This window comes from Lepisma saccharinum, chromosome 15 (genome assembly GCF_977018435.1).
Source record: "Lepisma saccharinum chromosome 15, izLepSacc3.1, whole genome shotgun sequence".
In the NCBI taxonomy this organism is placed as follows: domain Eukaryota; kingdom Metazoa; phylum Arthropoda; class Insecta; order Zygentoma; family Lepismatidae; genus Lepisma; species Lepisma saccharinum.
The window spans coordinates 78,987,882-79,014,659 of NC_139243.1; the positions used below are offsets into that span (position 1 = coordinate 78,987,882).

Sequence of the window (26,778 nt, forward strand, 5' to 3'; positions counted from 1 at the left end):
GAGAAAGTACTACAACACCTGTGAGAGTTGTATTTGATGGATCATCGAAAACAGACAGTGGACTATCCATTAACGATGTTCTAATGACAGGGCCTACAGTCCAAGAAGATCTATACTCTATTGTACTGAGGTTCAGAACGCACAAGATAGTTTTTACAGCAGATATAGCACAGATGTTTCGCAACATTAGAGTCCATCCTGAGAACACTAAATATCAAAGAATATTGTGGAGAAAATCACCAAACGAAGAAATACAAACTTATGAATTATTAACTGTAACTTATGGCTTAACCTCATCGCCGTACCAAGCTGTTGCAGCATTACAAATGCTTGCAAGACAGGAAAACGAAAACTTTCCCAATGCATCCAGCATATTATTAAGGGATTTTTATTGTGACAATGTAGCATCAGGAGGTGATAACATTGAAACTATGCTCAACTTACAGTCTGAACTGAATGAACTCTTGAAACGAGGTGGATTTATTTTACGCAAATGGTGCTCCAATTGTGAGGAATTAGTGCAAGCAGTACCAGAAGAACACAGAGAAGTTCATTTACCATTTCAGTTCAATAATGAAGCAGAAATAAACACATTAGGCCTCATCTGGCAACCATCAACAGACAAATTTTTAATTTCGTGCAAAGTAGCGAAAGATGGAGACTTTTGTTCACCATTAACGAACATAACCAAACGACAAGTTGTGTCAATTGTTAGCTCCATATTTGATCCACTGGGACTTATAAGTCCAACTGTCATTTTATACAAGATGTTTTTGCAGAAACTTTGGAGTTGTAAATTGGAGTGGGATGAACAATTAGATTCAGATTTAAGAAACCAATGGACGAATTTGTATCAACAACTACCAGATATAGTTCACATCCAAATAGAGAGATTTGTACTGACAACAGAAAAGACAAATGACATTCAGATACATGGATTCTGCGACGCAGCAGAAGAAGCTTATGGTTGTTGCATTTATATCAGATCAAGAGATGAGTCAGGAAGAATCAATGTTAAATTACTGTGCGCAAAGTCAAGAGTAGCGCCAATCAAAAAAGTTACTTTGCCACGACTAGAATTGTGCGGTGCTCTTCTATTAGCTAAACTAGTTAAGAAAACAACACCAATTTTGAGAATTCCAATTGACAGTACATATTTTTGGACAGATTCAAAAATCGTACTTGGGTGGCTAGCAGCGTCCCCCACTCGATGGAAAACCTTCGTAGGTAACCGTGTTGCACAGATCCAGGAACTTTCTGTTATTAACCAATGGCATCATGTCACATCTAAGTGTAATCCAGCAGATTTGATAACAAGGGGAGTAGAACCAAGAGCCCTCAAGGATTCGGAAATTTGGTGGAATGGACCTACGTGGTTAAAAGAAGATACTTGGCCATTACATGTTATGGAAAATAGCGAACTTGAAGAATGCATAACAGAACAAAGGAAGATTGTTACATCAATGTTTAGCAAGATACATGGAACAGAAGCAGATTTCATGCTGAGATTTTCCACATTACAGAGATTGCTTCGTGTAGTAGCAACATGCTACAGATTCATTTACAATGTTAAGAATCCTGTTTCGAAGAGAACAGGAAACTTTTCTTATGTTGAATTACGTGCAGTACTGATGAAATGTATCTTAATTGTGCAACGCATTTCATTTCCACAAGAAATTCATGACTTAGAAGAAGGACAACAAGTATCAAAAAATAGTCCTATCAAGGATCTTCATCCATTTATTGATGACAGACAGCTGTTACGAGTTGGTGGAAGACTCGAAAATTCAGAATTGCCATATGAGAGCAAATATCAATTAATTTTGCCTACCAAACATCATCTGACGCAACTCATAATTGAATCAGAACATCGTCGTTTATTACATGCAGGGCCTCAATTGTTGATAAGCTCTTTAAGACAGGAATACTGGATTCCACATATCAGACAAACAGTAAGATCTGTCTTGCATAAATGCTTAATATGTTTTAAGTTGCAAGCCAAGGCGTCACATCAACTCATGGGACAATTACCAAGCCCAAGAGTCACACCATCACGTCCATTTTTAAATACAGCAGTAGATTATGCTGGTCCTTGTATCATAAGAACAAACAGAAGAAGCAGAATCACTACCAAGGGATATGTAGCTATATTTGTGTGCATGGCTACTAAGGCAGTGCATATTGAAGCAGTTATTTCCTTAACATCAGAGGCATTTATCGCTGCTCTACGCAGATTTATTTCTAGAAGAGGAAAATGTCAAAACATATACAGTGACAACGGGACTAATTTTGTTGGAGCTAACAGAGAACTGAGAGAACTCAGTCAACTCTTCAAAGCAGAACAGCTAAAAGGTGGACTTGAAGATTTTGCAATAAAAGATGGAATCAACTGGCACTTCATTCCAGCTAACGCGCCCCACTTTGCAGGATTGTGCGAAGCCGCTGTAAAGTCTATGAAATATCACTTTAAGAGGATAGTGGGAAATGCTACTTTGACATACGAAGAGCTTGCAACATTGTTAACGCAAATTGAAGCATGCCTCAATTCCCGACCCCTGACCTCAATATCTGATAATCCCAGTGACACCTTTTACTTAACACCTGGTCACTTTCTTATAGGGTCACCTCTCATGTCCATACCTGAGCCTGATTTAACTAACTTGCCACAAAACAGTCTTTCTAGATGGCAACACATTCAGGAATTACAGCAACACTTTTGGAAGAGATGGTCGAAGGATTATCTCCACGAACTACAACAGCGTCGTAAATGGACGGCTTCAACAGAAAATCTTCAACCAGGCATGGTGGTTCTGGTCAAAGAAGACAACGCACCTCCACTTACATGGAAAATAGCAGTAGTGGAAGAGACGTTTCCTGGTAAAGACGGTGTAGTGCGTGTGGCAAAAATTAGATCAAAAACTGGTTTTACTAAAAGACCAGTGAACAAATTGATTCCCTTACCTAATGACAATTGAATTAGCAAATCTGTTGATTGGAATTTATCCAATCAAGAGGGGGGAATATGTATAGGAATGTGTTCTTGTTTTCATTATTTGGTTTTGATGATGTGGATTAAATTACTTTTATTCTCAAGAGATGGCGTAAGTGGTCCATGTATCAGCTTTTTGCGTGGGCGCCAAGCTAAGAAAACGGTTAGTGAGTGAGAAGCATCATGGCGCGAATCGCGATAACCACAGCTGGACATTACTAAGAACATACGTCGTCTAAAGTGATTAGAATTGTATTTCAGTGATACTTCATGTTAGTTAGTGCATTACAGGTAGAAAATAGATGTCTCAAAAGAATCAGCGTGTGCATTTGTTATTGTGTTTTCTTACAAGAATCAACGCAACTCCAACACCACTAGTAGCCATACTTAGACCACAATTTTGAAAAACATCATTTTATCATTCTTTGGAAATTGTTTTTTTTAAAAAAAGAAAATGGAGACCTTCTATACTTTAGCATGCTATTACATTTAAGTATATATTTCATAGATATGCATTTTAAAGGCAGGTGCTTGATATATTATTTTTTTCCTCCGAAAATGACAAAATAAAAAGGGGACCCATATTTAGACCTTTTCCTCTAGTAGTAGTAGTAGTAGTAGTACTAGTAACAAAAATTATAAAAATAATAGCAATAATAATAATAATAAATTTCTATGGCCGGAAATTATGTTTAAAACATATTTTTGTTGTTAATTCAAATGCTCTTTAAAACTTTTAAGATTTTTAAAACGCTTTGTTTCCTGTCAGAAAACCAATTTGTGATATTCTATTAGAAATATGCAGTGATTTACTTTGAATGTCATAAAAATAGGTCAGGTAAAAGGTGAACCTACCCCCTTGTACTTTGCAACATGTTGTGAAGGCATAAGGGAGATGGTGGGATACAACCTACACAATCACAATTTCGGTCTTTTGAGGATGTGATTATCTTCCCGCACTCGTCCTTTTACTCCCCTAGAGTTGCCCCAGGGCATCCATTTATTAGGGCTGGATGTACTGTTACCTCTATTTGGTGCAAGGTGCATGAATCTTAATCTTAAACCACAGCTAGAATATCTACAGGGTAGGTTTCTTTGTAGACAACGAAACCAGAAAGGATGCTTTCCAATGGAGACGTTTAAACGAATATATTATATACACAAGGATACATGTAAATAGAATATTTACATGATGAGCTACTTTTCTCTATAATTCTCATCTACAGTCAAGTTTTATCTCAATATGTTTTTTTATTATTTCTTTTTTTCAATTTGTATATTCTTCTATCTGGACTTCCTTCTTAATGGACAGTCTGGTTCTGGACTTCCTTCTTAATGGACAGATCTGGATCTGGACTTCCTTCTTAATGGACAGGTCTGGACTTCCTTCTGTATTTCCTACGTGAGCTGGACCTCCCCGATGGCGCAGTGGTAGCGTCGTCGCTTTGTAATCAAGGGGTCCCGGGTTCGATACCCGGTGGAGGCACATAGTGGTTCGGATTCCACTTTAAACTGTAGGTCCAGTCCCGATTAGCCTTACTGTGCACAAAGTGGACTTAAAACACCAAATCAAACCAAACCAAGACCTACGTGAGCTTCCTTCTTAATGGACGGTCTGGATCTGGACTTCCTTCTTAATGGACAGATCTGGATCAAGACTTCCTTCTTAATGGATGGTCTGGATCTGGATTTCCTTTTATTTCAGCTTTTCGACGATTTATGAATGCACATATACTTTTTTCTAACTTTTTCCCCTAAGCTTTAGGAAATATACCATTCTCCTCCCTTGCTGCTGCGATTGGAACGCGGCAACACTAACTGGGTACAGCAGAGTGTATGACACGCGCATCCAAGTAGGGTCTACGGTTGAAACGCGTAACCAAAAGTGCTGTGGGGCGTCGACTGGAACGCGCCGCCACTGATGTGAACAAAATTTCCGCTATGGGAATGATATATCAATCAGACAGATGCAAGATCTGTTCAAAGACACAAACTTGTATCAGTGCTTTGACTTCTTTAATTTTCTGATCAATTTACATATGATCACTGGTTTGATTTATAGAATATATATATTAATTTATTTCTTTTATATGTATTCTTTGTCTTCTTATAATATATTCTATTGTTTTTCATCTTTCCAATTTGCTTTGTTCTTATTTATAAAGTTATTCACATATATTATGCTAATTATTAGTCTTGCACGCCTGGTGCTGCCATCTCTGTTCCGCTTTGGCAAACTATTTACATTATTTGATCCTATTCGTTACGTAACAGTACCCCTGAGCCGCTTCGTTCGGTAACATTACCTGGAAAATCCGCATCTGAAACCTGTACATTTTAATAATTGTATTTAATGTGGATCTACTAAGTAACGAATTGTAAATTACCCCCATAGAACAGAGAAATAACAAACATGCATTTCGAAATTTTGTTTCGGTAAGCGAGCTTTGTTCTTGAGTTCAGACAAAAATTCATACCATTTTTGATACGGACTCCGAGAGAGAGAGAGAGAGAGAGAGAGAGAGAGAGAGAAGAAGAAGAAGAAATAGAGAGAGAAAAAGAATGTACCTTCCTCTTTCTCTCGCTCTATTTCTCTCCTATGGGGGTGAAAGTTTTTCTTTCTTTCCTTCTCAATTCTCTCTCTCTCTCTCACCCCCCCCCCCCCAAGAGAGGGAGAGAGAGTAATGGGGGAGGAAGAGAGAGAGGGAGAGGGGAAGAAAGAGAAGCGAAAGATCTCTCTCTCTCTCTCTCTCTCTCTCTCTCTCTCTCTCTCTCTCTCTCTCTCTCTCTCTCTCGCTATTTAAGAGTATTTAAGAGGTCGAGGGTTGATTTCTGTACGCGAATATTAAATAGGACTGAACCAGAGTAACAAAATCTTTCCCAGGCAGAGAGGAGGGGGCGCGCTTACGGCACGAACTTCATTTAAATATTGGGCAAGGTTTACAACAATATTTTTCTTTGTATAATATGTATACTCACTCCTTGAGGAATTTCGGAGGGGTCAGAAAGTGACTTGCATCCCTAAAGTCGGCGTCTACAGGTGCAGTCGTTTCAAGGGACGCCAAATTCAATTCTTGACCAAAGCACTTTAAAAGTCTAACTACGGCTCTGGCGTAACTTAAGTCTGACACTAATTTTGAGTTACTTTTCTGTGGAATTGTCATTATACAACTGCTTTGTTTCTTTCTCCTCTGAATAATGACTCCTCATTTATCAGAAGTTACCGAATGGGGGCGAATAGTATGAGGGAAAATGTAGAAAAATGCTATAATTCTAGATTTTCAACTGAGCCTTCTTCAAAACGAAAAATAAAACACGAAACAGGTTGTTTTGTTTCTTTAAACAATCTGATCACCTAATCAATAGCATAGAAATAATTAAATATACATATTCATGAATACAAACCTATGTGATGAGTTGTGTTCATGATATAATGAAAATTTATTGCAATTTTTTATTTTGCGTCGTTTTTCTATCTGCTTTTTTTGTTTTGGGAGGGGGAGGGGGCTGTCCATTATTGGGTTCGTGTGTGTAAAGAAGAAATACATACAATACAGGGTGTTTCCGGGCTGATGATACAAACTTTCAAGGATGATGGAGAAGGGCACGTGTATCAATTTGAGATAAGGATCCCTGGTCCGGAAACGACTTAGTCGAAAGTTATAAGCGAAAATCGGTGTATGAAGATGTAATACTTTTGTTACCTGAACAAGTTTTACAAGCTGCTACATTCACAACAGTTGTTCAAAGTGGCGTCCCCAGTTTCGCTGCAGGCATGACATCGTCGCACAAAGTTCTGACGTACCCGTTGGAACAACCCTGGGGTCGTTCGAACAATGTCACAGGCAGCGAGAATTCTTGCCAGGAGATCATCTCCAGTCTCGACAAGTGTCTCGTACATAAGACTTTGCACATGACCCTAAAAGAGGATATCAAGTGGGTCAGATCAGGTGACCGAGCTGGCCACGGAACAGCTTGTGAAACTTGTGCAGGTAATAAAAGTATTACATCTTCACAAACCGATTTTCGCTTATAACTTTCGACTAAGTCGTTTCCGGACCAGGGTTCCTTATCTCAAATTGATACATGTGCCCTTCTCCATCATCCCTGAAAGTTTGTATCATCAGCCCGGAAACACCCTGTATACTTACATGGAACTCCATCCTCCATTTTAAGAAACATGTATCCATGTATTATTATTACTAACAATTCTATACAACCATCAAAACACACTAATATATTTCTTGATTGTTGGCTGTTCCACTGTTGGTCAATAATGGTTTAATTAAAACATTAAAATGCGGACCAAGGCAAAATTCTTCTATAAAAATATACACTAAAAACTTAACGTTTCCACCCTCTAACAGGGTCTTCTTCAGATGAAGATACACAATAAATAAAATATTAATAAATTTATTGTGAATCTTCGTCTGAAGAAACCCCTGTTAGAGGGTGGAAACGTTACGTTTTTAGTGTATATTTTTATACAATAAGTTTTAATTTGTTAATGTTTTAATAACATTGAAACAAGGCTAAATAATGATTTACGTATTTCCCGCAAATTGTTATTGCATTTTCAACAAACGTATTGACCATTTTCCTTTTTACAACAAATTTAACAGTTTTTATGGGAAGAAGTTGAAATTAAATTAACATTTGTTGGATCTTCCTGCAAGAATTATCCGAATTTTCACTTGCAGTTGTGTGTCAAGCACAGCATTTTGCTTGAAAACTACATTTCCATGTAAAAGAAAAGTTACAATTACTTTTGGAACACCCTGTCAACAAGAAGTGTGACGTAACACGCTTTTTTTATCTGATTTTTTGATACAGTGGGTCGGGATTATTTAAGAATGCCTATCGCCGTGATTTCTACAGAAAAAGGTTTAAAATTTGTTGGCTAGTGTAATTATTATATAACTGTGTGAACAACAAAAGAAACAGTGATTCGATAACACAATGTTTTCTTGAATTTTAGTTATTTTTAGTGATAAAAAAATGTGTGGGTCTCTGAGCCTCAAGTAAGTTGGTCTTTTTGTAAACCAGGATTAATATTACTAGAAGTTGCTAATAATTTATTCAGAAAATGTTACCCCACAGATACCTAGCGTGGACCATAGACGACACTTCAGGCATCAGACGCCAAGACAGGAAAGCAGTTTTCTTCGCCGTCTGCAACAACGACATCGGATACAGCGTGGCCAAGGAGTTCCTCTTCAACAACATCGTTGCGATAAGGAAGAAGTGAGTAGTGGGCATTTTTCTGCGAGCGCCGCTGTTGCCAACTTCGCTCTTTTGGAGCCAGGTCTAGGTCTTTTATACGCTATCTTTGCTTAGCTCCTGAAACCAGATTCTGTTGAAACTTTTCTTGTCTCGATAAAATCTTAATCTTTTAGCTCAGGCACATGAACGTCCATAAAGGGGGGAACAAGGGGGCCATGGTTCCCCTGGAAAATGAATGTTGATGAAAAATTACACATTCACAGAATATAATATCATTTCAGTCACAGAAGATTAATTGTTACAGAAACATGGTAACTTTAAAATGGAGTGTTTTTTGAGGGGCAACACTATTATGGGAGAAAATAGGACTCATTCTCCCCCTTCCGTGAAAAAATCCTGGGAACGTCTATGCAAACTATCAAAGTAACTTCATGTATTTCTATTTTTGTTAGTGCCTCCTTGATGAATAAAACTCAACACTTGAATGCTTATTATTTAGCGTCACTTTTCTTCCACACAATGCGCTACGACGCCCGGGGGTCCCGGTTTCGAATCACAGCATGGGTGTTCTTCGTAAGTGTCGCTTCATCAATTTCATCATATCATCATTCATCATCATCTTTGCAATTAGCCAAAAGTGGCAGAAAAGCCAAGCAAAACAAACCCAATCAGTCACTTATCTTCCGCCTTCGGTTATGCGCGACGATGAGGATGATATGATGAAATTGCTGAATGGACACAAAGAACACGCATGTCAAGGCCTGGATTCGAATGCAGGTCTTCTGGCGCCATATGTTCACGTGAAGTGACGATGTTGATTTGTGCACTTGTGTTACCAGTTTCGAAATTATTATCCTATTAATAACATAACTCACTGCCTGTGTGTGCCGTGCCATATTGGTCATTTCAGAGAACTGCGTTAGAATACACATCTTTACACAGAGGAACCAAACTGGCTCTTTTGAATTTTAAGTACTCGCACGCAATTCGTTCAAAATTATCAGAAAATTATGAAATCATGTTCTGTTATATTTTTTTATTAATTAGGGAAAGATTCCCCAAATAGTGGAAAATTCCCGTGCAGTGTGTGAATTAGTTCCAATGAAGCATGTCAGGTGGCAGCACAAATGGGAAAGTGTGTAAGACCTGCCAGAAGTGTGTAAGCCAAACTCAGTATGAAATTCTAACGTGTGTCCTAAGACCTATAAATGACCAGTAAACTATGTAAATCGCAAGGTAAGAGGGTTCCTGAAGTAAGGTGCCCTATCGGGTTCCACGGTTTTAAAATCTTGCAAACCATTATGCGTGTGTTTATTGAAATGTAAGCGTAATAAATGCAAAAGCCTATGGAATGGAATACTATTGCATCAGTGCAACTTCTTCCCAAAGAAAAATAATGCAAAAGAAGCAAAAGGGGGGGTTCGGTTCAACCCCCCCCCCCCGAAACTTCTGATATGTTGGATTAATGGAAGTTCAGAAACCAAAATACTTCTGATATGTTGGATTAATGGAAGTTCATTCATTCATTAATGTAACTCATTTTCAATTTCTTTTTCGAAGCATCACAAAAATACGAGGAGACAATGTTGAAACGATCGAGTTTGAATTTTCATACATTTGGAATTCTGAAACTTGAGTGAAACAGGATTTATTCTCGGAATCATATCTAACCGCGACCCCTTCATTTTCACTTCTGCTATCCTCTTTCGAGTGTTGTTCCTGCGTCACAAGGAATATACACTGAAAACTCCTTTATGATTGTCCCAAAATTCCCTTTCCAACTTTTAAATTCCGTGTCCGATAAAGTCGAAAATCCCCCTAGATAGGAGTTCAAACCTAGGATCTCCAGTTTCGTAGTGCGTTATGTTCGCGATTGAGGTTACAATCCATGCACCAGGCTCAGTTTCACACTTTTCAAAATTCCAACAACAAAAACTTTATGACTAAAATTTTCATCTAACTTTTAAAGCTTTTTCTTGAAGGTATCTAAAATTTAATAACGAAGTATAATAATTGTGCATTTCAGTACACACTGTATGAAACTTAAAAACAAAGAAAAACCTTGTGCTGGATATTCACTCATCTGCTGGATTGAGTAAGTCCCCTCAAGGATATAACAATAATAATAATAATTATTATTATGGAATAAAATTGTTTTATTATTATGAAATTTTAATTATTGTTGTATAACTATTGTTATTATATCTATTATTGAAATTTCTGGTGGCGCCCATGGGAACAATTATGAATGAACCCCTCCCGAAAAATTTTCCTGCCTACGGCCATGAAAATAAGGAATTCTCTGCTGCAAAAATACAGGTTGTGAAATGAAAAAATATTGAAATTACGCAAGAAGAGTTTACCTACATGTTTGCCACCGACTGTAATACTGTATTTATACATTCCAGATATGGACAAATCGACAGTTTATTACGAGCCGTTTCCAGCAATATGTGTTCAGAAAAGGAACTTATAGAGGTATGTTAGCTGTATTCACTTACATTTGCAAGCTTATAGTTGCCGTCAGGTAATCAAAGTGTCCCGGTTAGATCCCCGGCTTAGGCACACTGCACAGGGGTTCAAATCCACTTCACTGTAGGCTCAATGCAGATTTGAACAGAGGTAGGTAGGGCTTCTGCCATGCAGGAGATCCAGGTCCGATTCCAGGGGTGAGTAATATAAGATCAAAATTTTCCAGACCTTGTCCATCAAGCGGCATCAATTTCACCATATCATCACTCATCCTCATCTTCTCGACTAGAAATCTGAAGTAAAATAAGCCAAATCAATCAATCAATTCCAGTCCAGATTAACTTATCTGAACATAAAGTATACTTTTAAACTTCATAGTTGGTTACACTTTAAATATTTTTAAAAATCAAATTTACATTGCCTGTACAGCCGTACAATGCCATATTGATTGAGCACACTTGCACAATATGCAATTTAAGCACAGTTTCATACAATCAACGTATCTGAAATATCTTTAAAATCAACTTGTGCATGTTATGATTGGGCCGATAATATTTCATAGTAGTTTAGTTCCTTCAAAACCTCTATACACTCTTACAAAAAATACAGTACATAAAAATGAACATGTATTATTCATATTTAAAAAAATATATAAAATAAAACTTGTCGAAGTTTTGAAGGAACTGGCATTCATAGGATAACCTGGTGCTAAGCAAAGTGTCTGTGGTGCGAGACATGTGGTTGATTTGTTTTAACTATTATACAGAGATGGAACTTTTAAGTAGCAATTGCATGAATAATCAATTAAAATGTCAAACCTTTACTTAGTTACGTTCTAAAATAGGTCCAAAATAATTAAGTCCTCGACTTTTAAAAAGTCTTTCGCACTGGCGGTTTCAGGATTCGTGAACAAGGGGTACGATAAGCAAAACAGCGCCCCCTGTACTTATACAGAATGAAAATCGATTACACAGTTTCACACCGTATTTTATATATTACAATACCTTTACCAATTGACGTGACTAATGTACAATTTAATGCAAAAGCTAAGCAAATGTAAAAGCAAACCTATTTTTGCGTAACTGCGTAACCTATTTTTGTTCACATTGAATTACAATAAATTTAAAATTTCCTGCTTTCCGTTGATCCATTAATAATTTTGTACAATAAAATTTGTTCGTGGATTTATCTTCTAGTAGAATGTAGGTATACTAATTTTTTTCTAGCAATTTAATAGGATATGTAGTATCTGTATGACGATTTTTTTATAAGTTTAATAATACAGTATAATTAACGTAAGAACTTTTTGGAATATACAGCACTAGTAAAAAGGATCCCATATTATACAGGCATATTTCTATATGCTTCTAACGAAACTATTAACATTTAATTATTAAAATTTAATAATTAAATAATATAAGTAATGCCTCTCTGCCCAATGGTGTGTTTCATTAAAATGGGAATGTCACTTGCTCGCTTCAACAATAATATAAGAAAATCAGACATTTAAATGCTAAATTCCAAGTCAAGGTCTCGTGTCTCGATTTTCCTCGCATAACACATTATCACAGATCATTTGTGTCTGGTTAAACAAAATACAAAATGCGCGTACAATATCATTTATTAAAACTTAAGTTCTTAAGAGACAATCAAAACACGTAACCTGTTGCCCCTAAGAAAAGTTAAAGATATGCATAATAATTTTTGCCAACATCTTCCCCCATTAGCTACCGTGTTAACCCTGAAAATTATTTTTTTTTACTCCTAAGTATACATACCAACATAAAAAACTAGAAGTTCCGAACAGTATAATTACATGTCTAATCTTAATTTTTGATTTTCTTTGCTGGACGTTAAAAGAGAATTTGTTTCTTGCTTTTAGAATCATTAAAACGACCGGAAGTATGAGAAACGGGTTAAACTATAGAATTAGGTACGACTATTTCACTCAAATACTCGCCCAGAACGTATTATTTGGTTAACTTTTTTTCTCAGGGGCGAAATGTTACGTGTTCTCATTGTCTCTCAATAACTTAACTTCACGAACAAAACGTTGGATAAATGACTCACGTTTCGTTTTGTTGTTGTTAGCCGTACCTAATACTATACGTGCTTTTACCAAGAAGTGTCCAATTCTTGCAGCAATATTTTATTGTGATTTCAAAAGAAAAAGCCAGGAGACAAGCAAAGACAAAAACAACACTAAACCTGTCATAACTTTAGGGTGACCAGACATACTCTTTTTAAGAGTATTATACTCTTTTAGAGGTTCATATACTCTATACTCTTTTCAATTTGCAAAAATCTCCAAATATACTCTTCTCCTTGCTATTTAATTTCATTCATTATTTTACGCGTAAAATGCGTTAAAATCCACAGAAAGAAAAGAAACAATGAGGGTAAGTGGAGGTCAGTACAGGCTGGGTCAAATTTAAAAGTGATTGTGCCTCTTATAAAAATCTTGTTTACTCTGCCTGGTACAAATGTTGATTGTGAAAGACTCTTCAATGTTATTAAAACTTATTGGCGAGAGAAAAAAGTACACTCCTGGTGTCAACACTGGAACAAGTAATGAAAGTGAAATTCAGTGTGGACATGACCTGTGAAGAGTTTGGACTGGCAATAAAGGACGATTTAATCATAATTTAATTACATTAGACCCATAAGTAATTTGAATCTGTAGAGTGTAGGCCTATTTTATAGGGGCTATAATGGAAGCAATAACAAATAGCCACCCTTATTTTCGTTTTCTTTTTGTTTTGTGATCTTCACACCTTCAACCTATACACTATACTCTTTTTGGTCAACACATATCTGTTCACCCTACATAACTTATATTATTCAAAATTCAAGTGTCAATCTCTAGTTTCGAAACTCGAATCGCAAATTTTTTTTCACTGATAATGTTCGGGAAAAGTGTACAAAAATGATTCGTTAGAACTGTTTTTCAATGATTTCAATAACTCACCTGATTTCGAACGTTTCAGAAAATTATTCATGAAAGTAGACTGACACAAGGTAGCCTTTTCCCGTTCTCTCTGCTTTTCCTATTTTCTGCCCCTGACAGCTTTTCTTTGCTGTACTCATTTTCATTGGATGCGAAACGGAAAACCTGTTAAGACCGTACTCTTCTAATGCATGTGATTCACTCACTACCAGACCACAACTGAGTATCCGAAGGGAAGCAATACTACGAACTATTTTAAAAAAATATTTATCGTTCCGCTTATTGTTGCGGATTATTAAAATGTTCAAAAACTTCCAGTAGTCCTTCAGAACAGCCCCCTGCCGCGTTCTGAAACAGTGAACGGAGAAAGAAACACCGACAATTGAATTTATAAAAGTGAGAATGGATCTTATAAGGGATTGTTGACGTTAGAGGACATGTTCCGCGCGATTGTTGACAGTTGATTGAAGCAGCAAACAAAAGGAACGATGTTTTGGCATTTTTTTTCCTCTTACATAGTGATCACAAAGTCCCATTATCCCCTATCGCGTGTCCACATCGTCATAGATGGTCGCATTGCAAGGTACATAGAGATTAGGTAAAGCCATCCCAAGATTGCCGATCTTGCACGAACGCGTGACGTCACCGGAGAAGCAGTGAGCTCGGCTGAAGCAGACGGCCCCTAGCATTTATATGGGAGATTCAGAGAGCGAAAGTAGATTATTACTTTTAGGAGGGGCAAAATAATAATTGTCATCCTCCAAGATGGTATTGAGGCATCCTTTTAATGATTAGTAACATAATTGAAAACGCGCTACTTTTAAATGGGGGCAAAGTACATGTGGAAAAATGTATTTTGAAAATCCATATTCCTGAAACTTTCTGACCGATGCGCTACAAAGAAAGTTACGTGTTCTTCTTTAGAATTTCGTCATTTTACAAATCGTAATACAATTTTAACAAAAACGTGGCATGCTAAAGAAGAATTAAAGAGTTTTAAAAAATAATTGATTAATAGACTTGGTTTATTTTACTTCGCTTATCTGTCACATAAGGCTAATCGCAAAGATGAGGATGCGTGATGATATAATGAAATTGAAGAAAGGAAAGTAGACCCATGCCCGGGCGGGGATTCGAACCTGGGGGCCCTTGGCATCGTAAAGAGTTGTGCTAACCACTTCGCCACGGAGGTCAGTATTACAAGGAAATAAACAGAAAATGGCATCTATGTTTTAATATGCGAGAAACATTTGCGAGGAGGTTATTGAAGTAGCAAATAATTATTACAAGACGTTGGGATGAAAATTATTAATATATCTGAAATATCGAGACCTTGACCTTGCAGTCTCTAAATGTACTTTTAGGGTTACGCAAAACCTTTACTCAAAATTGCTAGTGTAAATTTATAAGCTATTAAAATTTAAAACTTATTCCTCTTCGAAAAAAGAAACTGCCAAGTCAAATTAATATTTCGTACAAATACATATATTTTTCTTTCATGAGGCCAAGAGAGTATTTGGAGGGGACGGTGGGTTGGGAAGGCTATAGCCCCGGATTCTGCAAAGGGGCTTCCAGTGAGAAAACATTGCTATGAAATAGTCCAGAAGAAGGGGCGAAATGATTTTTTTGAAATGGCTCAAGAATACAAAGATATAAGTGGACATTTGACAAGCTTAGTCTAAAACTTACAACTGAAATCGTAAGTGTGTGTGTGGGGGGGGGGTGGCTACGTGAGGTAACACAGTGGAATGTGATTCACAATACTAAAATTAAAATAAATATGTGGCAACAATAGAAATCAAAATATGTTGTAGCTAGTGACGGCGCAATAGTAAAGTAAATCATATTTTCCCGGAGCAATTATGTTTATTATTCTGTTACATACGACATACAAATGCATATTTTGGCTAAAAGAGCATTCATTCATTTATTTATTTTTTTCGTTTTACTGGTGGCAGATAAGAGAGAGAGAGAAATTGTCGAACGAGAATAGGGGGCCGTTCCTGCCCCCCCCCCCCCCCGTAGTGTGGTCACTGCCTATAGCTATGCTGGAGAAGAATGCACCAATTAATACGCTATTAAATAAAACAGATACTTTTAAAACTTTTAATCAAATTATTTGTGAACTATGATTTAAATTTAGAGAGAGAGCACATACCTGTTTAATTTAATTTGGATGAGTTAACTTCTGAAGCCTGCCATTTCCAAGCCTTCTTCCGGTGTAACTTCACTGCCCTTTGAGACCTAGCTGCTGCGTTCAGGTGGCGGAACGAGCAGAATACTAATTAAAACAAATATGTGACAAATATATATAAAAAAACAACGTGTTGAAGCTATTGACGGCGCCAAAGAAAAGACAAAAGAGAAACGTGGATAGTGCAGCGATATTTTACGGGAAGCAGTGACGTTTATTACACCCTTACATTTACATACAATATTAAAAAGTTCTGCTTTTAGATCTCGCACAATGCCTTTTTTCACAAAAATGGGCAATCCCGCATTTTTTATATCAATCAAGCTGTGATATTTTATATTTCTTCCGTTAGTTTTTTGATAATAGTTTTCACAGCTTCCCTTAGCATTTAGGCATGAATTCAGTTGACAAGAACAAAATAATCTTATTTTACAGCAAAAAGAAATCCAACGCGCTTAAGTTAAAACTCCCTTACATTGGAAGCCTGGAGAGAACAAAACAGGGTTTCTTGAAAACCATTTTACACATTTGAATCAACTTTGTGATAAATTGATTAGAAAGGATGAATCTTAACAGTAAAGGTTGTAACTTTTCCCCTGCTACAATATTTTAGAAGATATTCGTTGTCAAATATCTCAATATTTGCATAAGGAACCAGCCTTTTCCGTGCGTTTCGACGATGACGTCATGCATCCACGGACAACTGCGCATACGATCTGCGCCGCTGAACGAGCACCCCCTGGTCGCATTGCATTAATGTGAGATCATGGCAGAGGACAACTCGGAGGTAGTGTGACTATTCGTTATGATTTAGTCCAGAGTGTCTGTGTGTACACCATCGTTTTCAGAACAGAGTATGATTCTCCGCCATGTACGATGGGAAATTCTCCTCAACATTGCTGGCGTGATGGCAGTAAATGCACTTCGAACAGCATCCTTAAGTTCGTCAACTGTCTCGTAACGTCTGGCAGCAACCTTCTGTTTAATGAACCCCCATAATGCATTGTCGCAAGATGACAGATCAGGACTTCGGGGTGGCCACTCCAAAGGCGCAGGCAAATGGACAGAACCACGTCCAATCCATGTATCAGGAAATACCTCATTGAGATATTCCCTCACGGCAATAGCATAATGGGCTGGTGCTCCATCTTGCTGGAACCATACACGACCGAGCAGTCCCTGTTCTTGCAGATGTGGAATAAACCAATCACGTAACATGGTGAGATACGACATTTGATTCACAGCACGTCAAAGAAATATGCACCAAGTGGGTTGCAGACATTGCAGCCCAGATCATGACATGTGGTGGGTCGTGTTCAAGTTCTTCATAAAAATGTGGGTTTTCTTTACTCCAGAAATAAATGTTTCTCGCTTTCGCACTGCAATATATCGCACACTTGTCAGAGAAAAACATTTTACCCCTTGAAGGAAGAGTTGTAAAGACATCAAGCATTCGCCCACAAGCCTCATAACGCTTTTGCATGTCATTATCACTCAATTCGTTTACAAACGAAGGTTTAAATGCTTTTAACTTCAAATCGTTCTTCATGTGTTTTTGTAATGTCGAGTATGGAACTCCCAATTCCTGTGACCGCTTACGAATGGACTTTTTTGGCGAACGTTCGACAGACGCTGCAGCCTCCACACACGTTTCCAGTCGTGTTGATGGTCGTCCTGGGCGGGGCTTATCTTTTAAGCAACCAGTTGCAAAGAGCTTTTTCTCCCACCGTAAAATTGTTGGTTTTGGTGGGGAAGGTTTCTGAAACCTTACAGTGAAATCATGCTGAAATATCTCTAATTGATTTTCCTGTATGGGGTCGTTCGTGAGCCCACGTGCTGATGACGATCCGTTCCTCCAAGGTGTAAGTGGACTCATCAGCCATGATTTAGATGTTAGATCCTGCAACAATTAATTAACATCTATGTAATACATAGGGGGTAATGGGACTTTGTGCTCACTAACATCTATGTAATACATAGGGGGTAATGGGGGTGTAAGGGGTATCTTCCACGTAGGCGCCCAAAAGTCAACCTCACTTCCACGTAGTACACCCTGGACTGCAGACTAACGAGGCTCTGGCGACTGGCACTATGGCCAGTATAATTTTGTTTGTGTTGTCCTGTGTTTTGCCCTGAGTGCTCCTTTACAGCCTCAGCTTTTAACGAAAGTCAGAAGATTTTAATAATTTAGGATTTTATTTATGCAACGCTAGAGTTGTTATTTGTAACGATAAGGGGCTGGACCCCGTATAGTGTGACGGGTGCAAAGTGGCCTAAGTGCTGGCGCACCCAAAATTTTAAAATAAAATCAAAATCAAATCACATAGGGGGTAATAGGACTTTGTGATCACTTTGTACATATGTCCAAAGTGTTTCGTGGAAGTTGCATAGCAATAAATATGCGCCCGGTGGTCTTTCGAAACACAAGTGTTTGTGTGTGTGCGTGTTTGTACGTATTAGTACAGACAAATGTATTAGGTTAGGTATGTGGTATTAGCCTATGAAACAAGTGTTAATAACGAACTATATATGCCTCACAGCAATTAGAAATGTTTCTAAACAGAATATGTACGAAAAAAAAAACATATTTTATGTCAGGGTGTGTATTCTAGTTATGTAAAGTAGATACAAGAGCACTGACGTATGCAAGTGGAGCTGATGGTGCTTCAACCCCCTCCCTTTTTTTTTAAATCTAAATTTTCGAATGAAAGCAGTAAACAAATCGGAAATCACGAAAGTGGTAAAACACCACCTCTTAAAATGAGCCCCCTTTACCATTTTTGTCTTTGAACCAGGGCCGGACTGCGACTGCCAAGAGGGAGGTCGTAATTTTCCTTAAGAGGGCGCCCCAAGAAATAGTTGATTGTAGTGGCCTATTATTACAGTAAAAGCTAAAAAAGAGGCATATTACAATAGATAACAGAGGCGTAACCACGAATTTTTGTCTGGTGGGCAAGCAACAGGATAGACGTGCCAATAATAATAATAGTGTTATTATTAGTAGTAGTACAGAGTATTCCCGGACATTCGCTACGAGACTCAGCGGCAAGCGGTCCGGCGTCAGCGCTTGTCTTTCCCGGTGAACGGGGTCCGCGACAGTCGCACGCTACAGTCTGTTTCTTTCGCTCTCCCTGCCTTAGCTCTCTTTCCCTTTCTGTTGACGTTGCAGACTGACGTCAGTATAATCCTCCCTCGGAAATTGTGTTGTGTCGTGTCCGTGTGTTGAAGATTGTGGCTGAATAGGCATCACTAAAGTTTACATTACAAAAAGGATTTATCTTGTCGAGTGTTACTTCGGAAAGAGGAATTGTGGAGACGTGCGACGACGTTTTGCAACGAAATTTCCTGGTGTTCCCGTTCCACATAGGACCACTATATTAAACCTCGTAAAACGTTTAGAGTAACAGGGTCAGTTCTGAATAAAAGTGGAAAGAAAAATGGGGAAATCTAAAAATAAAGTATACAAAGACAATCCGCACACCATCCGTGAGTTAAAAAGAGTATTGTACGAGAAATCTGAAGAATTACAGTAGACGAACTTACACGTGTAAATACCAATTTCCTTCGGAGATGCCAGGAATGTGTTGCAGCAGAGGGACGTCATTTTCAACACCTTCTGTAGTCGAGGTTAGTACACAATATGAAAACTGTAATTCTATTAGCCGACTCTAGCGACTGCCGCGGACCCCGTTCACCGGGAAAGAGAAGCGCTGATGTCGGGCCGCTTGCCGCAGAGTCTCGTAGCGAATGTCAGGGAATACACTGTAGTAACATCAAAGACGTTAATATCCTCGTGATTCACGCAAAAAGGGGGTACATGTCGGTGCTAAAGCAATAGTGTCGGAACAAACGATCTGAAATATTATTTCAGCACGTTCAATTTCACATTAGCTAATAATGTAAAACAAGCACATCAACTGTATTTTCGAAAGACAGAAAATGCATGACGAATATAATTTCTATCGTCCATATGACAAGTAAATGACGCGAGCGAAAATTTTTAGATCCATTTTTTGGCAAACTGGAAACAATATTAATTTAAAAGGGGCAAATAATTTCAAGGGGGCGCCATGGCATTCTCTTTTCCATTTAGATCAATCGGCTCCCAGAACTGACTCCCGACGCACCCTAGCTATGGCCCTGAAGTTGAGACTGAAAAGAAGAAATTGCGAGCGAAGCGACCAAGAAAATTTTACGAAATGTATTTTTATTTGTATAAAATTTGCAATCGAGGGGCGTAGGGGGGGGGAATTGCACCTGCTTGACCTCTCCCCTGGAGGTGGCCTTGGCCGTCTGGAAGAAAAAAGTGCAAGAAATTGGGGAAACTAATTCCATTTTGAGTATCGTTTTTTCCTGCCAGTCTTGCATTTTTTACTTGAATGTTTGCCTCCCCTTGCTCCCTACACTTGATTTCCGTTCAAGGTTGGGGGGGGGGCATGACTCCCTGCCCCCTGTGGTTGCGCCACTGATAAGAGGAGGCATTTTTAAAATAAAAAAATATGAAACGTGTATTTTAATAACATTTAAACATGAAGGTCAGGATAGTAATTTATATGCTGTAGTACAGAATGTTATCGTACTTTACTTACATGTTGATATTTCTTTTTGTGAATTGTCAGTTTATATACTCTATTATGCAGTAGACCAGTAGTAACTTTAATTAATCCAACGTTTTAGCAACGCACCAGGTGGAGGCACATAGTGGTCTGGATTCCACTTTATATTATAGGCCCAGTTCCGATTATCTTTTCTGTGCATAAAGTGGACTTAAAAAATATAATCAAACAAACAAACAAATAGCCACGCTTATGTAATTAGAAATAAAGTTTTGGTGCTATCATCAGAGGAGAACATCCCGGCTTGGTGTCCCCTCAGTCGTCCGGCCCTTAATCCGGAAGTCCAGGAGGGCACAGAAAAGAAAATATCAGAAGGGCGCACCGGGATTTTGCCCGGTGTCCCGGTGGGCCAGTCCGGGGCCTCCGAGATGCGTGTATACTCCGTATACGGGCCGCAACCTGATGATATTAAAGGACTGATGACGTCAAAAGATTAGTCTTGTTTTGGCGAAATACATGTATTTGAATGAGAGATTTGTACGATAAAGAGTTCCTGTAAATCCATCCATTTCAGAGTAAAAACAATAATTGTTATTGCAAACTAAACATAGTTGTCTCCTGATCAGTTACAAGTAAATTTATGCGTTTGTATGTAGTACAACATTTAATTAGATGTTAGTAAAAAAAAGTCTGTGTTGAATCAGTGCGATGTGTACGACATTTAGGAATTTGTGAACATAGCTGAATAGTAATATTAATTATATGAATGCCGACTTTGTAACTATTATATTACTTTATTTAACACGATAAAATGTTGATTGTTATTTATATGTACGTTTTATTGCTCATACGTTGTCTGAAATTGTGCAGTTTAAAGTGCAAGAGTCACATTTTCATTCCAGTCACAGTAAAGGATATTCACTTACTTCTTCATGCTATGTTCCAGTTTCTGTGCTTGATATACATGACGTTAGAGAATACAATGTAGGTACATCAATAGAATTTTACGGCTTTGTTCAATTTCATTAGCATATTTCACAAATACATTGTGGATAATTTTGTACCTTTGTCCTCGATAATGGATGTTATATTTTCGCTTTGCCGATTATTTCTGTCAAAAACAGAAAGATCTTTTTGATTATTGCGATGTAGTTAACGAACTAATTAAATAAAAATCGTGTACTTGTGTCAACAGTATTTAAGGTATTTGGAAATGTAGACAAGTTGCTAAAGTGAAAATTTACTATGTAAAGAATAACTATTATTACATTTGCATAGTCAGTCATTGCGATTTCATGTAGAGGTGCATCACACATATCTTTGCCGTTGCGCACATACCAATTTTCGTTTCGTCTCCCTCTCTCTCAGCATCACGTGTTCTACGCTGCTCTCCAACCTTCGCCATTGTTGCCATATTGTCATTCCATTCCTGGACACACTCGCGCAAACATCATTGAAAACAATTGAATAGCGCTCCAGATCGCGGTTCACACCGTTCGGCAGGGACGGTAATGTGGCAATATAGCATGACGAACTGGTTGCTTCTTTTATGCAGTGCATGTTCATTGGCTAGCTAGTAACTAGTGTTGCCAACTGTAATAATGAAGCACTATTTCCGTCACGGAAGGAGAAAGGCAGTTGAAGTGACGGTGAGTTTTGTTGGATTCGAAGCACCATATTTTTATTTCATACTAAGTATTTTACCGTTTTGACGTTGTGTGCGTGTATTGCGTGTGTGTATGTGAAAGTGTGGGTTTGTTAATGAACGTTAAATTTCATAATCCCTCCAGTTCTGTCAAAGTTGAAATCAAAAACCTTGCATAGCCAAGCTCGGGAAATTCACAAATTGTTCATATTTCATAATTTTGGAATTGTTCAAAAGAAATAAATTATGTGGCTCCATGATCATTTCAACGCTTAGCCCCGGCACGTGTTCTTGTAGAAATTGCATAGAAGAGGCTGTCATTTTTGCTGCTTAGTGCGATGCATATTGTTTCCTGTGTTAAAATTGCCATGCTTTCATGGGTGACAAGTTCATAAAAAAAAAATAAAAAGACGCGCAGCTTATCGTCTATAGTGGCAGTATATGTACTTGTTATTGTTCTGGAAGCCGGCATCGTTTGTAAATGTACAACAAAGGGAATCGACTGTCGCCGATCACAGAAAGGCAATAATACTGCTTGAGGAGGGGTGTTGTGGTCCAATTGGCGCGGTTTAACACGTTCGCATGTTATTAGTTCTCAAAGCAGAGGTAGTGTTGGTCGTGTATTATCTGTCGTTGCAGTTCCGTACCTGTGTAGACGGGTTTTGGGAGTGAACAGTTAGAACGCCACCAGTGCATTAATGAAATGGAAAATAATAAAGTGTTTATTTTGTTTGAAATCACTCAAATAAGGAATCACTATGAAGAAGTCTTCTTTGCAACATTTTTGGTAATTTTATGTATGTGTTAGTCCATATTTTGCGAATTTTTAGTCCATATGTATGTAGCTACATACAAAGCCACTTGTTAGTACATATTAATCCTAGTGCTGGTATAATGCATGACGTTTAAAATTCAACGTTAGATAGACCTGAATTCTCTAATTTTCTTGTTGTACGTAACAGCTGTGAATCGGCGCACTGCAGTGATTTTTCTATCTGCTCCATTAGCAACACTGCTTCTTGAGTTGTGTTGCGCATTGCACGGCAGAAATATACGTGTTGGGCTCTAACACATTTGATTGATTTACATTTATGATCTGTGGAAAAGTAGAAGAGCGAGATATTATCTCAACCTCTCAACCTGTTCTAAATATAACAGGCACAAGGGGAAAATATAATTATGAACTTATATGTCACCGAATATTTGCATGACACGATTTCAGTACATGTCCAGGTACAGTTAGAAGTAAATTGTCGTTATTAGGGATGAATGAAACACGCTGATATACAGGTTGTCATTTTAATGGCGCCCACGGACCACGGAATTCTATAGAAGACATCAAAACAACTTTTCCCAGTAACATTTGATATGATCCACATTTTTATGTGACGCCACCAGTAGAAAATATGTCACTCATGTATTTATTTTTGTGAAAGAAAGCGTAATTTCTTTCTTATTATATGTAATAATGCACCTTGTTTGTAATGTATATCTTTTGTTTATTGTTTATTGTATTTTATGCTACATTATGGGTAATTTAATGTATCTTTGTTTGAGAGAGTGCACTATACGAATTTGTATTTCTAAACATGCATAGATGTCAGTTTTCTTGGTAGAATCTTTTTGTAAATAGTGAGTGATTCATCTGTACTTGAATCTGTGTTCTCGAAATAGTATAAAAGCGAGGATATCGCGTAAGAATCAACACACTTTTTCGCCACGGATCGACGAAGCTTTTAAAATTAAAAAGAACTCCTCGGTGTTGTGCATATATCTTGGTATGGTAGTTCGGGGCGCAAGCTAGGCCTATGTGATCATAGGTACGCCGATAGCCATGCATTGATGATATGCACAATACTGCAACCATTCTACGTTAAATAATAAAGCTAACCTAAGGATTAATTTGGAAATAAAAGGCTAAAGAGCAAATATTGGCTCAGTAATTATTGCATATCTCTTGGTGTGGTAGTTCGGGGCGCAAGCTAGGTCTATGTGATCATAGGCATGCCGATAGCCACGCATTTAGTTTATGCGTTTTTAGTTGAGTCAATTCATCGACAAAGCGAAATCCTCGCCTTCGTCTCAAGTATATTCGCATCATAATTGCCATTAATAAAGAATAAAACCTTTTAGTTTATCTACTGCAGCAATGTGGTTTTATTTCTCTGTGCTGTGAATATTGTCTTTGCCTAACACTATCCCTGTACCTGAGAGGAGTCTGTGTACTTCGCAGAGTCTCATCGTTCACCGCTGATTATTATTAAGTTTTTATTAATAAATATAATAATACGTTTAATAGTATAATAATACAGGCTTGAACGTATCAAATTTTTCTCGTTGGTACATCATTTCGGCGCTACAGTCATTCAAAAAAGCCCGTTTTGCCGCCTGAATGCTGGCAATCACACACAACATTTGATTGCATTTGTGACGTCATATCCCGTCGTGAAGCGATGCGTTCCAGGGTTGCTAGGAACTCGCATATTCTGTGAAAAATGACATAGCTACAATCAGCCACATTATGTACCGTACAACAAAACGAGAAAAACACGTTCTGTAACCTAACACGAAGTAAACAAACGATACGAAAAATGTGTAGAAAGTAAATAGAATTCAAGTGGAAGTGGTCATATCGAATTTTGTCTCAGCTTACATGTCAAAAATTGCGATCTAGTTACCAAGTTGGCATCTACAATTTAGTCTATCCACTTCGTCCTTCTGATACTAGTCTGTTACACATTGAACAGATGACAAAATAGAAATGAAAGAACTCAAAATTCCAAAGGTAAGCAACACATAATATAATGTATATTCAGGGCATTATGAGGCAAGTGACAAAAATTGTTGAAAATACAGGGATATCAGTAGTAGTAATACAAGCTCTCCGACGACTGTGTTTATCTATGCACCGGATACACACGTAATATAGTTTGAAACTGTGAACAGGGCAGTTGTTGTTGATATTCACCACTGATTCATAATTAGATTGTTACTGTGGTTGTACAGTGGGATCCATGAGTATTACCGTGCAAATTGTCCATGACTATTTTCATTAACTTTTCTCTTGCACCCTATATGTTTTTAAGCGATGGATTTTTACGTATGCTGGTGCAGAAGTTGTCAACAGCTTGTTTTGAGTTTTCTTTTAATTCTTGAAGCTCTTATTGGGTCAAATAAAGTGCACGAACATGGTCATGGACAATTTGCACGGTAATACTCATGGACTGTACGTGTACGTGTTTTAGTCGTAATGTAACAACGTGAACCTCGGCACAAAAGTACCAAAAGGCATCTGGACACAAACCTGTAGATATCAACCTTGCAACAAGATTTGCAATTATTTGACATGTACCTGGGCGTAAACAGCCACATGTAAGCTGTAAGTCCAAAAAAAATTATTGTTGCTGATATTTGACATGTAGGCTGAGACAAAACCTGATATTGGCACTTCATTTTGAATACTGTTTTTACCATTTCTCATATCGTTGATTCACTTCCCCCTTCCCCTGAGATGACTGTTGATCTTCTGGCTGGTAGGCTATGTTCGGTCTCCCGGACCCGTTTCTCGCTTCGTTTTACAGCTAATAACGTGGTTGGCAGTTTGTCATTTTTCACAAAAGTTGTGTGTTCCTTGCAACCCTGCCGTGCGCTGTTTCGCCGCAGGAAATGATGTCACAGATTCGATCAAATGTTGTGTTGGGTTGCCAGCATCCAGGCGGCAAAACGCCTTATCCTGAAAATAACTTGGCTAACTTGTCTCTTGGTTTTTACCATTATCTAGCATGCTTACCAAAAAGGAATATAATTATAAGGACTTTAGAATATACGATATTCATTTAACAATAATCTCCTGATAGAGCATGAGGTTTATTGTATCCTCTTGAGTAGTGGGATTTATGCTATTATAAACCCAAGAAAGTATGAACCCCCTCAAGCAGATTTGTTTACACTTAAAACTAGCTCAACATGCCCATATGAGCTTTTTGCTCAAGTGTGGAACCCTGTCTAATCCAAGATTTTTGTAAAAAAGCCCTCATGGATTCCATGAGAAAGTATGACCCCCCTCAGATTGATGAGACTATACTTACAAAAGGCACTTCTGTGAGATTGTTGTCCATAAACTTGTCAAAAATATGCCCCTCTTGATATTTTTTTTGGCCACACTTAAAACTAGGCCACCCACACCCACACCCACCCACATACACACCTACATACACACCTACACACACACACCTACACCCACCCACACTCACCCAGATGTTTTCAATGCTTAGGGTATATAAAGAGATTTTGCATTGCATATCAGCTAGTATTGTAAGAGCTGTTGAAGAGTAAGGTTGTATTGTTCCAGTGCTGCTTATATTTTTTAAACACAAAAATATTGCAGATTTGTATAAATTGAATTACAAATCACACTGCTGAACCCAACTGATATTTTTATCTAGCATAGAGTTTTGATTTAAATCCCAAGAAATTTTATATAAATACCAAAGCCAAAAATATTAACACACATACACACATACACATACACACACACAGCACAGTGCTGAACCCAACTGATATTTTTATCCAGCATAGAATTTTGATTTGAATCCCAGGAAATTGTATATAATAAACAACAACAAAAATGCCAAGTCAAAAATATTGTAATCAATGCAATAAGAATATATCTAGCCCCAATTGGGCTAAGCACCAAAAGATTTGTGACCCAGACAAATACAGAACTCCCACAAAAATATGCCCCAAATGCAA

At 37.8% G+C, this 26,778-nt stretch overlaps 1 protein-coding gene across 1 annotated transcript in view; it reads left to right on the plus strand.

The window, feature by feature from the left end:
* The window catches only part of LOC145999353 (uncharacterized), a 266,207-nt gene that overhangs the window by 224,184 nt on the left and 15,245 nt on the right, over nucleotides 1–26,778 (plus strand). The window contains exons 38-39 of the mRNA XM_083136293.1: nucleotides 8,090–8,233; nucleotides 10,621–10,690. Coding sequence (XP_082992419.1) covers nucleotides 8,090–8,233; nucleotides 10,621–10,690 — 214 coding nt within the window. The remainder of the gene's footprint in view (nucleotides 1–8,089; nucleotides 8,234–10,620; nucleotides 10,691–26,778) is intronic.